General features: G+C 45.0%; 1 protein-coding gene across 3 annotated transcripts in view; it reads left to right on the top strand.

The window, feature by feature from the left end:
- The window catches only part of jmjd1cb (jumonji domain containing 1Cb), a 136,967-nt gene that overhangs the window by 112,767 nt on the left and 8,108 nt on the right, over positions 1–16,092 (top strand). For all 3 annotated transcript variants that reach the window (XM_069708764.1, XM_069708763.1, XM_069708762.1), the window contains 14 exons: positions 3,222–3,436; positions 3,525–3,677; positions 4,209–4,298; positions 4,611–4,735; positions 5,042–5,276; positions 5,407–5,627; positions 5,763–6,107; positions 6,189–6,357; positions 6,447–6,537; positions 11,128–11,258; positions 11,723–11,845; positions 12,148–12,287; positions 12,375–12,551; positions 12,790–12,921. In XM_069708764.1, the coding sequence (XP_069564865.1) occupies positions 3,222–3,436; positions 3,525–3,677; positions 4,209–4,298; positions 4,611–4,735; positions 5,042–5,276; positions 5,407–5,627; positions 5,763–6,107; positions 6,189–6,357; positions 6,447–6,537; positions 11,128–11,258; positions 11,723–11,845; positions 12,148–12,287; positions 12,375–12,551; positions 12,790–12,921 (2,347 nt within the window). The remainder of the gene's footprint in view (positions 1–3,221; positions 3,437–3,524; positions 3,678–4,208; positions 4,299–4,610; positions 4,736–5,041; positions 5,277–5,406; positions 5,628–5,762; positions 6,108–6,188; positions 6,358–6,446; positions 6,538–11,127; positions 11,259–11,722; positions 11,846–12,147; positions 12,288–12,374; positions 12,552–12,789; positions 12,922–16,092) is intronic.

Below are 16,092 nucleotides of genomic sequence, written 5' to 3'. Positions count from 1 at the left end.
ACCCTTTGCTGTGACACTCATATTTAACTCACATGCTGTCCATTTCTTCTGATCCTCCTTGAGATGGTTCTACTCCTTCATTGGAGTCCAGCTGTGTTTAATTAAACTGATTGGACTTGATTAGGAAAGGCACACACCTGTCTATATAAGACCTTACAGCTCACAGTGCATGTCAGAGCAAATGAGAATCATGAGGTCGAAGGAACTGTCCAAGGAGCTCAGAGACAGAATTGTGGCAAGGCACAGATCTGGCCAAGGTTACAAAATAATTTCTGCAGCACTCAAGGTTCCTAAGAGCACAGTGGCCTCCATAATCCTTAAATGGAAGAAGTTTGGGACGACCAGAACTCTTCCTAGACCTGGCCGTCCAGCCAAACTGAGCAATCGTGGGAGAAGAGCCTTGGTGAGAGAGGTAAAGAAGAACCCAAAGATCACTGTGGCTGAGCTCCAGAGATGCAGTAGGGAGATGGGAGAAAGTTCCACAAAGTCAACTATCACTGCAGCCCTCCACCAGTCGGGGCTTTATGGCAGAGTGGCCCGACGGAAGCCTCTCCTCAGTGCAAGACATATGAAAGCCCGCATAGAGTTTGACAAAAAACACATGAAGGACTCCCAGACTGAGAAATAAGATTCTCTGGTCTGATGAGACCAAGATTGAACTTTTTGGCGTTAATTCTAAGCGGTATGTGTGGAGAAAACCAGGCACTGCTCATCACCTGCCCAATACAATCCCAACAGTGAAACATGGTGGTGGCAGCATCATGCTATGGGGGTGTTTTTCAGCTGCAGGGACAGGACGACTGGTTGCAATTGAAGGAAAGATGAATGCGGCCAAGTACAGAGATATCCTGGAAGAAAACCTCTTCCAGAGTGCTCTGGACCTCAGACTGGGCCGAAGGTTCACCTTCCAACAAGACAATGACCCTAAGCACACAGCTAAAATAACAAAGGAGTGGCTTCGGAACAACTCTGTGACCATTCTTGACTGGCCCAGCCAGAGCCCTGACCTAAACCCAATGGAGCATCTCTGGAGAGACCTGAAAATGGCTGTCCACCAACGTTCACCATCCAACCTGACGGAACTGGAGAGGATCTGCAAGGAAGAATGGCAGAGGATCCCCAAATCCAGGTGTGAAAAGCTTGTTGCATCATTCCCAAGAAGACTCATGGCTGTACTAGCTCAAAAGGGTGCTTCTACTCAATACTGAGCAAAGGGTCTGAATACTTATGACCATGTGATATTTCAGTTTTTCTTTTTTAATAAATTTGCATAAATTTCTACATTTCTGTTTTTTTCTGTCAAGATGGGGTGCTGAGTGTACATTAATGAGAAATAAAATGAACTTTTTTGATTTTAGCAAATGGCTGCAATGAAACAAAGAGTGAAAAATTTAAAGGGGTCTGAATACTTTCCGTACCCACTGTATGTCTCTCTCTCAGGCATACACATTTACTGTGAATGCACGGCACACTCTCAGTTGAGTTGGATAAGAAGCAGCTGCAGTGAGTTCAAACAGGATAAATCTGCCAAAGAGAATTTTCTGCTCTATAATCTCTCCTTCACTGCAGAGCTGCAGTCAGTCTCTCTCTCTCTCGCTGTGCCCCCCTTCCTTTGCTCTCAATCGCCATGTCTCTCTCTCTCACCTTAACTCACCTCCCGCCTGCCTGCCTGTTTGGCTGAGTAGACTGGGATTTCATAAACATTCATTTGAGCTGACTGGGGACACCAAGGACACAATGGTGATTGTACAGAAAGACGCAGTCCACAAAAGCATCCTCTCATTCATCTACCAAGTTGTTCTGTCACTTGTGAAGAAATAGGCCTGACGTTATGACATGAGCATTATATACTAACCGGGATACCTAATTCACAGTTTGTTCATGAAAGTTATGGTGATATTGAGCTTTCAATGATTTTTTTTTTTTCGAGGGCAGAATGAATGTACAATATAAATATCTTTAATAGAAAAACAAAACCAGAATTTGATGCACAAGCGATCATTTATTTTAGGTTTTCTGAAATCAATCAATTTGTTGGATCATGAGGCAGAATTGAAAGAGTTCAATTGAATTTGTTAGTTTTCTGAGCACCACATTTTTAAGCACAGTCCACATATTTTTGGTTGGGTTGAGGTCAGAACTTGGTGAAGGCCATTCCAAAAGCTTAGCCTGCTTTATCCACTCCACAACCAGGTTTGATGTGTGTTTGGGGTCATTGTCCTGTTGGAACGCCCAGATGGGTCCAAGTTTCAACTTTCTTACTGATTATTCAAGGTTATACTGAAGAATTCGGAGATAAACTTCCTTCTTCATTATTCTGTCTACTTTGTGCAATGTACCAGTTCCACTGACAATAAAACAGCCCCAGAGCATCATGCTACCAAACCTGGCTCCACCAGACTAATGCTCATTGGTTTGTGAACATCCGTTATGAAGCCTCGGGTTCTGATTCTGGCCAATAGCTGTAACCTGACTGCACCACAAGCCTGTCAATCAAACAGACACGCCCCCAAAAAGACAGCTTTTTGAAGCTTATTTTCTAATGAATGAGGGATTATTTTCAGATGAACCGCCAGAAAACTAATAAGGAGTGACTTTAGCTAACAACACCGAGATAACTGTTGGAGACATTTTATTGATTGAGAATTTTATGAGAAGTTGAATGGGAGTATGGGTGTTATTGCAGCTTCAGACACTTCCACATCGGCTTCATTTTTCAGACCCCCGAAGCTACGAACACTTTTACAGACAGTCAATGGTTTCAGGGCACATGGTGGTCAATGTCTATTGGTTAAGGCTGCTCCAGGAGTTTCAACATTTTAAAAATGACTGAAACGTTCCCCATAGAGGGTGGCAGACCCATATGTTCGCACAGTGAATGTGGCATATCTGTGCCTTAGTGGTTCTGGGGTTGTGCCTGGCCATTCAAACCAATTTCCTCTCAGCTGAGGATGACAGTTTGGATCTTCTTCCACAGTTTGGCAAAGTGGTTATCCCGCTCAATGACTTCTACTTTGGTACAAATGTTTGAACTGACCATTGACCAATTTTAATACAGAATATTGGCATGCTAGCTTTTTGTAGTACTGTGAATCCAACTGCAATCGAAACAGCATGCAAACATGTTCCCTGTCTCCATCATGCTGTACAAACCCAGGAGCATACATTTACCATCTAGGTGGTACCTTCTGTGTGCTTATAACCTGCTTCCTCCCATTCAGGCTTTCCTACAGTAAAAATGGAGTCATCCGGATAGATGGCTTCTCCAATCCGGACCAGTTTGATGACGAGGCCCTTTCCCTGTGGGTCCCTGGCGCAATGGACGAGACCCAGCTGGACCAAACCACAGCCAAGTACATCCTCAGCTTCATTGGAGACAAGTTCTGTCAGATGGTTGTGACTGAGAACACTGCAGCTAGCTGGATGAAGAAGGATGGTAAACCTGACTTAAATACTGGCATTATATTTCTCTACACCTGAATATGGTTTTTAAATTGAACCTATATTGTGTGTGTGTGTTTCAGCCAAGTTGGCGTGGAAGCGAGCAGTGAGGGGGGTGAGGGAGATGTGTGATGCATGTGAAGCAACGCTCTTCAACATCCACTGGGTCTGTCAGAAATGTGGCTTCGTTGTGTGCCTGGACTGCTACAAGGCCAAAGAGAGAAGGAGCTCCAAAGGTCAGTGTGCGTGTATGTGTGGACAGGAGGCCGAGACGCATCACATCCCAAAAGGGCTTCACTGAGCCAAACAAACATGATCATTGCTAAGCAGTGCTGGTTATTAACTGAATCTATCAATCTGACTATAATAACCTTCCATTAATTTAATATGTTGCTTAAATGTATTCTCATGGCTTGTATGACAATTTCAGCCATTTTTTTTTAATTTTTTTCAACTACAGCCCCACATGTTGTCAAGCAGACGGGAGAAAATAAGAAATAAATAAATAAATTCTCCCCTTCCGTTTTGTGCTGCATCGGGGACGGTCTACCGTTTCTTTTCGGGATCGAGGGGTCGCTCCGGTAGCATCGTAGTACAGGCCTCTGGTTCCAACCTTCCTCTGTCCGTCTCCTGAGTCAGCATTTATTTACAGTTAACAGTAAATAACTGTAATGACAATTTTGAGGTTTTCCTCTGCAGGCTAACACACACAGTGTTCCTGTTTAAAGTGTGACAGGTGTGTGACTTTGTGTCTCTCTTGTGGGCAGATAAAGAACTATACGGATGGCTGAAGTGTGTTAAAGGACAACCGCACGACCACAAACATCTCATGCCGACACAGATCATACCTGGTACAGGTACGAACACGCCAGCATCTCTTCTTGTTTGTGCATCTTCCTGCTGCTTCGTCTGGACTTTCCTGAACACATGCAGCAGACTAGTGTGTGGATAAGATTGATAGCCAATATGCTTTATTTTTATATTTTGTAGTTTGTTTGGCATGGCAAGTTTAATAAAGTGGCCGGCATCATACTACTGCAGTGATGTAAAAACTGTCACAGCCCGACTGACCGGATCGCGTCTCTTTTGAAAAAAGATCCTGTTTTTTCGCCCTAAATATTTTTTGCTGTGAAATGTTTAATTTCAGCTTCATCTCTTTGATCTTTCAGTGCTGACAGAGTTGGTGACATCAATGCACTCACTGAAAGACAAACACAACATCAAGTCTCACTGTCCCTGCAGCAGCAAACAGAGCCTCCTCACCAAAATACCAGCCACCAACGGGGTGTCACAGGTAAGAACGACAGCAGAGGTTGGTTTCAATTTATTTCAGAAAACTTTTTTTTAGATTTTTTTTCTTCTTGTCAAGTGAGGACGCCCACAAATTTATCCACAACTGTATAAATCATGTGAATGAGGGTGTTTAAAAAAAAAAAAGTACTCAGTAAATGGTATAAAGAAAGAGTACTTTAATCTCCTCCCTCTTTCAAAAAGTTTGAATATGCTTCAATGAACTCTGACCTTTCACCTTTTCCCTCTGACTGTAAATTCATCCGGGTTAATCCAACCTCTGATTTCTACCTCCGTCTCTGTCGGCCAGGTTCTGCAGAATGTGCTCAACCACAGTAACAAGCTATCTTTGGTGAAAGCCGAGCCGGGCTCGCAACAGAACTCCGACCAAGGAGGAACCAAGGCAGAAACCAATGGAGGAGGCGGTGGACGATGTAGTCCGGGTAGCGACGCAGGAAGTGCTCCCGTGACCCCACCGGAGTCCCAGTCACCGCTGCACTTCCTCGCCAACCTGGCGGAGCAGAAATCCAGAGAGGAGAAGAAAGGTGAGATGGAAGGCATCGGTATGACTGTGATCACATCCAATGGAGCATCACCTCACCGAGTGCTTCAATATATTTCACCTCCAAAAAGTTTTCTGCTCTGTTTTTCTACTTTTCCTCCCACCTCGAACAGAAAACAAGGAGTCAGTGCTGCTGGGTAAATCTGTGATGGAGGACAAGGACGGGGACAACCTGGAAGTCCTGCAGCAGTGTAAGACCACCTCGCTGGTGGCCAACAGCACAGAGCAGGGCTCCACACTCAGAGATCTGCTCACCACCACAGCAGGGAAGCTGAAGTTGGGTTCTACTGACGCTGGCATCGCCTTTGCACCCGTTTACTCTCCTGCTTCACAGGTACACACACCAACACATTCATGCTGTAACCAATGATTACAGATAACTGCATCACCACGTCCTGTCCATCCTTCAGCTTTTCAGATTGTTTGTATTTCTATATTTGCTGAAAGATTGTTGATGCCCTTTCTATAGCATGGAAAGGGTGGGCGGACCATGCCCAATATCCTCGATGACATCATCGCTTCAGTGGTTGAGAATAAAATCCCTGCCAGCCGCCAGAACATCACCACCAAGCTGTCAATCAAGCAAGACCCTTTCACGCCCAGCAACAACAACTCCACCCCGGCTGTTACTGAGGACGCTAAACCAGACAAGAAGAAGTTGGTGCCTGTTACCGCAGCGATGCCCGAGGACTCGACCAGTCAGCATCCAGACGTTCCCCACTGCTGGTTAAACAACAGACGGTTACTGTGGCTCAAAGATCACCGCAATCAGAACAACTGGAGACTGTTCAGAGAGTGCTGGAAACAAGGACAGGTACTAATCAATCCTACAGAACCGTACTAACGGTCATTAGTGGAGTCTGGAGAGATAATACTCGATGTTGTGTTTGTACAGCCTGTGTTGGTGTCGGGGATCCACAAGCGACTGAACGGCGGTCTGTGGAAGGCCGAATCCTTCAACCAGGAGTTTGCAGACCATCAGGGAGACCTCCTCAACTGCAAAGACCAGGTGGTGTCCAACTCGGGGATCAAGGAGTTCTGGGATGGATTTGAAGACATCACCAGTAAGTGTTCATTTTTGACTGGTTTTATAACCACTGATGTTGATAAACCACTAGATTCACTTCAACTAATGTCTTGTTTACCCGTTCAGAGCGGCCCAAGTCCAAAGATGGAGAACCTATGGTCTACAGACTGAAGGACTGGCCATCTGGAGAGGAGTTCATGGCCCTCATGCCCTCGAGGTACACACATCCTTCAACTCCACTGTTACATCTGTGCTGTTGGATTTCAAACTGTGCTACCCAAAATGATAGATAGAGAAATATTTGATCCTGAAGGAAATTAAGGCGACCTGTATCTTGCATTACACAATATATATACACAAAATACAAAATGTAAGCAGTTTACACACAATAGAAAATATTACTGTTAAAATGAACCATGCTGTAAACAAACATAATAAAGTAACGACTAAAAACTACAACGTCCAATACATATCGTAAGATGGCGCCGCGCTAGCGGCAGCCTGTTGCAGCAGCTCCTCCCCGAGTGTGTTGTTATTAGTATTTTTTTAAGCCTTTCTCCTCTTCGGAGTTTTTTTTTTTTTTTCTTTCTCGTGTATTAAGTTAACGGTCAGACAATGGACAGTAATTTTTCCACGTTTCTGGATGGGGGCACTGTTATTGTTTACTCGCGTGATCAGCTGATCGCGCTGAGTAGACCTCTACTGCTGCTGCCCGGAGCGAGGCCTGAGATCCCCGTTGAACTTCGGAGAAGACGGCGGGGTTGCAGAGCTGGAGCTAAGCTAAAGGCGTAAAGGAGGAAATACAAACCAGCGGTACCGGAGATCTTAATGGGGAACGTGAGGTCGTTGGCCAACAAGACGGACGAGCTCGGCGCTCTGGTAAAGACCCAGCGCGAATACCGGGAGTGCAGCATCACGTGTTTCACCGAGACGTGGCTGCACTCACATCTCCCGGACCACAGCGCGGCCGTACCCGGCTTCAGGACTGTTCAGGCGGACAGAGACGTTGTTCGGAGCGGTAAGAAGAAAGGTGGAGGGATTGCAGTCTATGTGAACGAGAGGTGGTGCAATCCCGACCACGTGTGTGTGAAGGAACGTTTCTGTAGCCCGGACATTGAACTGCTCGCCGTGGGGATGCGCCCTTATTATTTGCCGAGGGAGTTCACGTCCGCCATTGTTATCGCTGTGTACGTTCCTCCATCAGCTGATGCAGAGGCAGCAGTGGACACCATCTACTCCACTGTGGCTAAACTACAGACTCAGCATCCCGGTGCATTTTTGGCAGTTACTGGAGACTTTAACCAGTCTGGATAAAGTACTGCCAGCTTTGCACCAGTATGTGAACTGCCCCACACGGAACAATAAAACTCTGGACCTACTGTATGCTAATGCCATGGATGCATTCAGTACTACTGCCCTTCCCCCCCTTGGTAGATCAGACCACAACCTGGTCCTGCTGACTCCCAGGTATGTTCCCCTGGTGCAGAGGCAGCCTGTGTCCACCAGGACTGTGAGGAGGTGGACACAGGAGGCTAAAGATGCCCTGCAGGACTGCTTTGAGTCCACGGACTGGAATGTGCTGTTTGGACCACATGGGGAGGACATCAACAGCATGACGGACTGTATCACAGAATACATCAAATTCTGTGAACACACCACCGTACCATCCCGGACTGTAAAATGCTTCCCCAACAATAAACCGTGGATCACCAGTGACCTGAAAGTTCTTCTTAATAAGAAGAAAGCAGCCTTCAGGTCTGTGGACAGGGAGGAGCTCAGGAGAGTGCAGCGCCACCTGAAGGAGAAGCTCAGGGAGTGCAAGGACTCCTACAGGAGGAAGCTGGAGGCCAAACTCCAACAGAACAATGTGAGGGAGGTGTGGACCGGTATGAAGGAGATTACTGGGTTCAAGGGGAGAGAGAGACAACCAGGGGGAACCTGGAGAGGTCAAATGAACTAAACTGTTTCTTCAACAGGTTTAGTTCACCACTCTCATCTGTCTCCTCCACACCTTACACCTCCCAAACACCTCTGCTGCCTCCCTCCCTCTCCCCTCTGCGCCCCCTGGTGAACTGCATAGAGCTCTCAATCTCACAGGGCTCTTCCTCCATCGACACTTTGACACCCCGCTCCTCCTCTCACCCCTCTCTCTGTGACGATTGGCCAGGTTAGGAGACAGCTGGAGAGAATCCACCAGCTCAAGGCTGCAGGACCTGACAGCATCAGCCCCATGGTCCTGAAGACCTGCGCCGTCCAGCTGGCTGAGGTCCTACAACACCTCTTCAACCTGAGCCTGAAGCAGGAGGAGGTCCCGGTGCTGTGGAAGACGTCCTGCCTGGTTCCAGTCCCCAAGAAGATGACTCCATCTGGCCTCAACGACTACCGACCGGTTGCCCTCACATCTCATGTGATGAAGGTGCTGGAGAGGCTGGTCTTGGCCCACCTCAGGCCGCTGGTGAAATCTTCTCTGGACCCTCTGCAATTTGCGTACCAGCTTCATGTGGGAGTGGACGACGCCATCATCTACCTGCTGCAACGAGCTCAGTCTCACCTGGATGGAACCGGTGACTCTGTGAGAATCACTTTCTTTGATTTCTCCAGTGCATTCAACACCATCCAACCACTGCTGCTGAGTGAGAAGCTGCGGGTGGTGGGGGTGGACACGTCCACCGTCTCCTGGATCAATGACTATCTGACAGGCAGACCACAGTTTGTCCGTCTGGACAGTGTGCTGTCTGATACGGTGGTCAGTGGTACTGGAGCTCCACAGGGAACTGTTCTGTCTCCTTCCTGTTCACCTTATACACCACTGACTTCCAGTACAACTCAGAGTCCTGCCATCTGCAGAAGTTCTCTGATGACTCTGCAGTGGTAGGGATGGACGGGAGGATGAGTACAGGGTAGTAGTGGAGGACTTTGTGGAGTGGGCGGGAAGAAATCACCTGCTCCTGAACGTGGCCAAGACCAGAGAGATGGTGGTCGACTTCAGGAGGAAGACGATGGCTCCACAACCGCTGAGAGTTCTGGGAGAGGAGGTGGACATGGTTGAGGAGTACAAGTACCTGGTGTCTCCATGACAACACACTGAACTGGAAGACCAACATCAACGCTGTCTACAAGAAGGGGATGAGTCGACTCTTTTTCTTGAGGAAACTTCGATCCTTCAATGTGTGCAGCGAGATGTTGGAGATGTTCTACCAGTCTGTTGTGGCCAGTGCATTGTACTTCGCTGTGGTCTGCTGGGGGAGCAGCATTGGAGCCGGTGACGCCAACAGACTTAACAAACTGGTTAAGAAGGCCGGCTCCATCATCGGCTACAAACTGGACAGTCTGGAAAAGGTGGTGGAGAGGAGGACGCTGAACAAACTATTGTCCATATTGGATAATCCTGTCCACCCTCTCAACCACCTGCTGCAGGGACAGCGGAGCACTTTCTCTAAAAGATTCCTCCAGCTCCGCTGTCACAAGGACAGATACAGGAGATCATTCCTGCCCACTGCCATAAGACTTTACAATAACTCACCTCTGGCAAAATCCATCACAGTACAATAACACTGTTGACTGTGTTTCTTGGTTTGTTTGTATATAATATATATAGATATATACTGTACTGTATATATATATATATATATATATATATATATATATATATATATATATATGTTGACTATGTTTCTTAGTTTGTTTGTATATAATATATATATAGATATATAATGTACTGTATATACTGTGCATTTTATATTTTATATTTTTTACTGCTATTTTATTGCTTTTCTATTATTCTATTCTATTATTTTATTCTATTATTTATATTATTATCTTATTGCTTCTGTATGCTGCTGTAGCGAAAAAATTTCCCCTCGGGGATTAATAAAGTAAATACCTACCTACTTACCTACCTACCTACCTACCTACCTATATAGAGATGATTAATGCAATGTAGAAATAACTTCACAGTGCAAAGATGATGGTCTAGTTGACAGGCCTGTGGGGCAGTCAGGTTACAGCTATCGGTGGGTAGTATCATCAGGTTTCCAATCAGATCAGTCAGATCCACCGCTGGTTCCTCCCCCAGCTTGTCCAAATATGATCACTTCCTGCTCCAAACCCCGCCAAACTAGCAAGATGATGATGGACAGAATCTGAACTGGAGGCTTCATGACGTTCACAAACCAACAGGTGACGTCACTGCTGGTTGCTGATTGGCACAGACTCATAAAAACATGTGCGGGAGTTTCAGGACTCCAGCCTTTGGGCCCTTGAGCCTCTGTCATGTGATAGTCCACCAACATTTCCTTCTTGGATGTATTCAACTGCAGTTGTTTTGACCGGCTCTGTACAATGAATTCCTCCACCTGTACTCTCCCGTTGTCCACCCTGATACACCCCACAAAGGGAGGGTTGTCCAGGAACTTTGGCGTGTGGCACGTCTCATACTAAAGGTCCGATGTGTATCTTTTCAAAAATGGTAGACAAAGTGCAGGGGGTCTGGTGTTTTTTGAAACTGGGGTCTGAGAGGATGGAGGAGAAAACAGTTGTCCGAGCTGTCTGCAGGGGGTGCCGTTGAACCGATCTGATGTGTTAAAATGCTCAAAGGGAGAGGGGGCTGCACTTTCTGGGCTGGCAGCTTAGGGGAGGGGAAACAAAACATAACACATACAGAGATAGTGGGTCGGCTGCCACTTGTGTCGGCACCAGAAATGTGAATACTGAAAATGCCCTTGATGTTTTTAATGAATTTTATAAACAGGGGTTTAACGATGCATAGAAATAATCCAATAATCCTAAACGAGGTGATTTATTGCAGATATGATGACTTGATGAAGAACCTGCCGCTGCCTGAGTATTCTGACCCAGAGGGGAACCTCAACCTCGCTTCCCACCTGCCGTCTTTCTTCGTGAGGCCTGATCTGGGGCCGAGACTCTGCTGTGCCTACGGTAAAAGGAAAACAGCCGCCGTGGGTTCACGTCACTTGGCAACGTCTGCATTTCACCTAAATATTTTTACATGAAAAGTCCTCCTTATTCGGAGGACTTGCTCATTTGTTTATTAACAAAATGAGCAAGGAAATAAACAACCTGACGGTCTCACGGCTAGCAGAGACGAGTAGTTGTGTACACGTAACAAACGTTTAGATATTATGTTTAATCTGTTGGTAGTTTGAACGATTAGATAATTGCTCTCCTTAATTACACATTGGCTACGTTTTGTTATGTATGTAGTGAACAATGATTTAATCGTTGTCTTATCACTAAAAAATTGCAGTGAATACCAGTTTAAGTCACATGTGATGAGCATTACTCAAACCTCCATGTTGTCAACTACTGTATGTAATTCCATATAAAATGCAGCTACAAATCTTCTTCTGCTCTTGTTCTAATGAATCCGTTGTGTCTCTCAGGTGTAGCTGCATCTCAGGACCACGACTTTGGGACTGCCAACCTCCACGTGGAAGTCTCGGATGTGGTCTCTGTTCTGGTCTATGTTGGAGTAGCCAAAGGCAACGGAGTCCTGTCCAAAACTGGTGAGAATTACTGGAGTCAATTAGCTTAGACCTGAGAACGTGTCTGTCATTGTGTATTATTTCCTTAATTACTGTGACCAGGTGAGAATAATATAGAAATGGTATTTTCAAAGAATCCAAATGAAGAAAATGTGTCTATTTATTCAGTAAAAGACTTAACACTTTTCTGTCTTTATGAACTGAATAATTCAGGATTTTTGACCTTAAATAAAAAAAAGAATAGAAGTAGTTTATTGACTGGATTTTTTTTTTTAAATTAAATTTAGCGTTCGAAACATGAATGTGTATGTGTCTGTTTGTAGGAGTGTTGAAGCGTCTCGAGGAGGAGGATCTCGATGAGGGGGTTCGAAAGAGGCTGAAGGACTCCAGTGAAACACCGGGGGCGCTGTGGCACATCTACCTCAGCAGAGACATGGACAAAGTCAGAGAGTTCCTGCACAAGGTCAGCACTCACACAGACATGTTCAATAACGTAGTGAATATCAGTGTAATGCTAACCTCACAAACCCTCCTCCTTTCCCCCCCTCAGCTCTGTAAGGAGCAGGGATTGGACATCTCGCTGGACCAGGACCCAATCAGGGAGCAGAGCTGGTACCTGAGCAGGAAGCAGCGTCAGCGGCTGCTGGATGATCATGGAGTTCAGGGCTGGACCGTGGTTCAGTTCCTGGGAGACTCTGTCTTGATACCTGCAGGAGCCATGCACCAGGTATTTACAATATATTAAGTACCCACACACACACATACACACACTTCAGCATGTGGACAGGAGGAACTGGGGATCGAACCTCCAAAATAATGATCAGTGGGGAACCGCTGCACCATCTGAAAAATCACATACCATCTATATTCCAGATTTCTGCTATATTTCCTCATATTTTCCTTCTATTCTAGCAGTAGTTGTTAACTGTTATGTTGTTGTAAACAATCTCTCTCCTGCCTGTCAGGTCCAGAACCTTCACAGCTGTGTTCAGGTCATCAATGACTTTGTGTCACCTGAGCACGTGGCCAGCTCCTTCCACCTCTCCCAAGAGCTGCGTCCCAACAATGAGGAGGTCAACTACGAGGATAAATTACAGGTAATGAACCAACATCAACACCACAATATTGACAGACCTTTTTTTTAATTATTATTATGGGGACTGGTTCGGGTCCTTCTCACATTGATGTTATAGGTGTCATGACCTGAATAATTTCAATATCAATTCAATTCAATTTTGAATAAATAATGGGCATGTTACAAAATAATACTTTACAATGTTATAAAGAAAAAAAATAACAATTCGCAAATGAGCAAACATGGTTACAAGTGGGGAGGAAAAAGTCCTCTTTTAAAAGGAAGAAACCTCAGTCAGAACCAGAGTCAGGGTGAGGCTGGGTGGGGTCACACATTATGCAGGTGTTCACAGACCTGACACTCACAGGGAATCGTTTGCAGTTGTTCCCTCCCACTGGGCGATACTGATACTGATTTCATCCAATCAGAATCAGCTTAATTGGCCAGGTATGTTAACACATACAAGGAATTTGACTCCAGTTGTAACTCCTCTCAACGTGCAAAAACAGACATAGATAAACATACAAAACATAAATAGAAATATATACAGCTAAGAAACATGTTTACATATACAGTGGTGTGAAAAAGTGTTTGCCCCCTTCCTGATTTCTTATTTTTTTGCATGTTTGTCACACTTAAATGTTTCAGATCATCAAACAAATTTCAATATTAGTCAAAGATAACACAAGTAAACACAAAATGCAGTTTTTAAATGAAGGTTTTTATTATTAAGGGAGAAAAACAATCCAAACCCACATGGCCCTGTGTGAAAAAGTGTTTGCCCCCTAAACCTAATAACTGGTTGGACCACCCTTTACAGCAACAACTGCAATCAAGCGTTTGTGATAACTTCCAATGAGTCTTTTCCAGCTGTGGAGGAATGTTGGCCGACTCATCTTTACAGAGTTGTTGGAATTCAGCCACATTGGAGGGTTTTCCAGCACCAACCTCCTTTTTAAGGTCATGCTACAGCATCTCAATAGGATTCAGGTCAGGACTTTGACGAGGCCACTCCAAAGTCTTCATTTTGTTTTTCTTCATCCATTCAGAGGTGGACTTGCTGGTGTGTTTTGGATCATTGTCCTGCTGCAGAACCCAAGTTGGCTTCAGCTTGAGGTCACGAACAGACGGCCGGACGTTCTCCTTCAGGATGTTTTGGTAGACGGTAGAATTCATGGTTCCATTTATCACAGCAAGTCTTCCAGGTCCTGAAGCAGTAAAACAGCCCCAGACCATCACACTACCACCACCATATTTTACTGTTGGTATGAGGTTCTTGTTCTGAAATGTGGTGTTACTTTTACGCCAGATGTAACGGGACACACACCTTCCAAAAAGTTCAACTTTTGTCTCGTCAGTCCACAGAGTATTTTCCCAAAAGTCTCGGGGATCATCAAGATGTTTTCTGGCAAAAATGAGACGAGCCTTAATGTTCTTTTTGCTCAGCGGTGGTTTTGGTCTTGGAACTCTGCCATGCAGCCATTTTTACCCAGTCTCTTTCTTATTTCATGGAGTCATGAAGACTGACCATAACTGAGGCAAGTGAGGCCTGCAGTTCTTTGGATGTTGTCGTGGGGTCTTTTGTGACCTCTTGGATGAGTCGTCGCTGCGCTCTCAGGGTAATTTTGGTCGGCCGGCCGCTCCTGGGAAGGTTCACCACTGTTCCATGTTTTCTCCATTTGTGGATAATGGTTCTCACTGTGGTTCTCTGGAGTCCCAAAGCTTTAGAAATGGCTTTAGAACCTTTTCCAGACTGATAGATCTCAATTACTTTCTTTCTCATTTGTTCCTGAATTTCTTTGATCTCGGCATGATGTCTATCTTCTGAGGATCTTCTGGTCTACTTCACTTTGTCAGGCAGGTCCTATTGAAGTGATTTCTTGATTGAGAACAGGTGTGTCAGTAATCAGGCCTGGGTGTGGCTGGAGAAATTGAACTCAGGTGTGATAAACCACAGTTAAGTTATGTTTTAACAGGAGGGGGCAAACACTTTTTCACACAGGGCCATGTGGGTTTGGATTGTTTTTCTCCCTTAATAATAAAAACCTTCATTTAAAAACTGCATTTTGTGTTTACTTGTGTTATCTTTGACTAATATTTAAATTTGTTTGATGATCTGAAACATTTAAGTGTGGCAGACATGCAAAAAAATTTGAAAATCAGGAAGGAGTCAAACACTTTTTCACACCACTTAAACAACGGTGCAATTGCAATTAGCCGACACAGTGCCACCGCTGCAACTGCCTACCGTGTCCACCGAAGTGTTTTTTCCCCACGAGTTCAGCATATTTGAACGAGGCGCTGAGCTGAGTTTAATCTGCGCTGAATGCTTGGCAAGTTTTTCCGGTCAGCAAGAATTGAAAAATATTAACGCTGCACTCGTCAATATCACCAGACATCACAGTGAAGGAAGGGTGGGACAAAATTTTGAACTGCCGACACTGGTCACTGATTGATCTGTCCTTCAGAGTGGCTGAGCAAACACTGATATGAGAGCAACAGTCGACTCAGCCAGGCGACTAAATCAGATGAAAAGTCAGAGAATTCAGTTGGAAACTCTTAAATCAGAAGCAACTGGACGAAAAGCAACAAATCAAACTGTTTTTATTATGTTTTCTGGAGGATGCTCAGAGCAGGATTTGGGGTTAGCAAAATAACTTCAGGTTTGCTCTTTTTCACTACCTGGACAGGTAGTCATGGTAACTTGTGCTGAACACTGAACCTGCTCATAGCTACATTGGGAAACCCTGAGTTGACTTAGTTTATAAAACCACTGCCTGTTTGACCGCATGGCATAAAAAGTATGAGAGTCTTGTTTAATCTGGTTATGTCCTCGGTATGTTGAACTTTTTCAGGCCCCAGTTTGGATGAGAGGCCGACAGGAAGGCTGTTGAATGAGGTTATAACTGAAGTCTGGGGTCGGTAGATAATCTATAGAGGAAGGTTTCTGCCACTTCTCCTTGCATGTTTCCAGGAATGTGATTGGTAATATTCACATGATTTATATTTTTCATGCTGCAGTTTAATGATTAGTCATCAATATATTTAGTAACAGAGATTTTTATGACCTAAATTAAATCATCCTTTAATTGAGATTGTTGGGCAGGAGACACGTAAATAACCTGCAGAGAGACGTGCAGCTCAAATCACAAAGTCAACCAGGACGTTTTCCACTCATGACATTAGAAAACTA

The sequence above is a fragment of the Brachyistius frenatus genome, unplaced genomic scaffold (assembly GCF_029030835.1).
Source record: "Brachyistius frenatus isolate BFR_SWC_R1_liver_20210118 unplaced genomic scaffold, ASM2903083v1 Contig_78, whole genome shotgun sequence".
Lineage (NCBI taxonomy): Eukaryota > Metazoa > Chordata > Actinopteri > Embiotocidae > Brachyistius > Brachyistius frenatus.
Note: the sequence above shows the minus strand (reverse complement) of the source record. Positions and strands in the feature narration are given on the sequence as shown.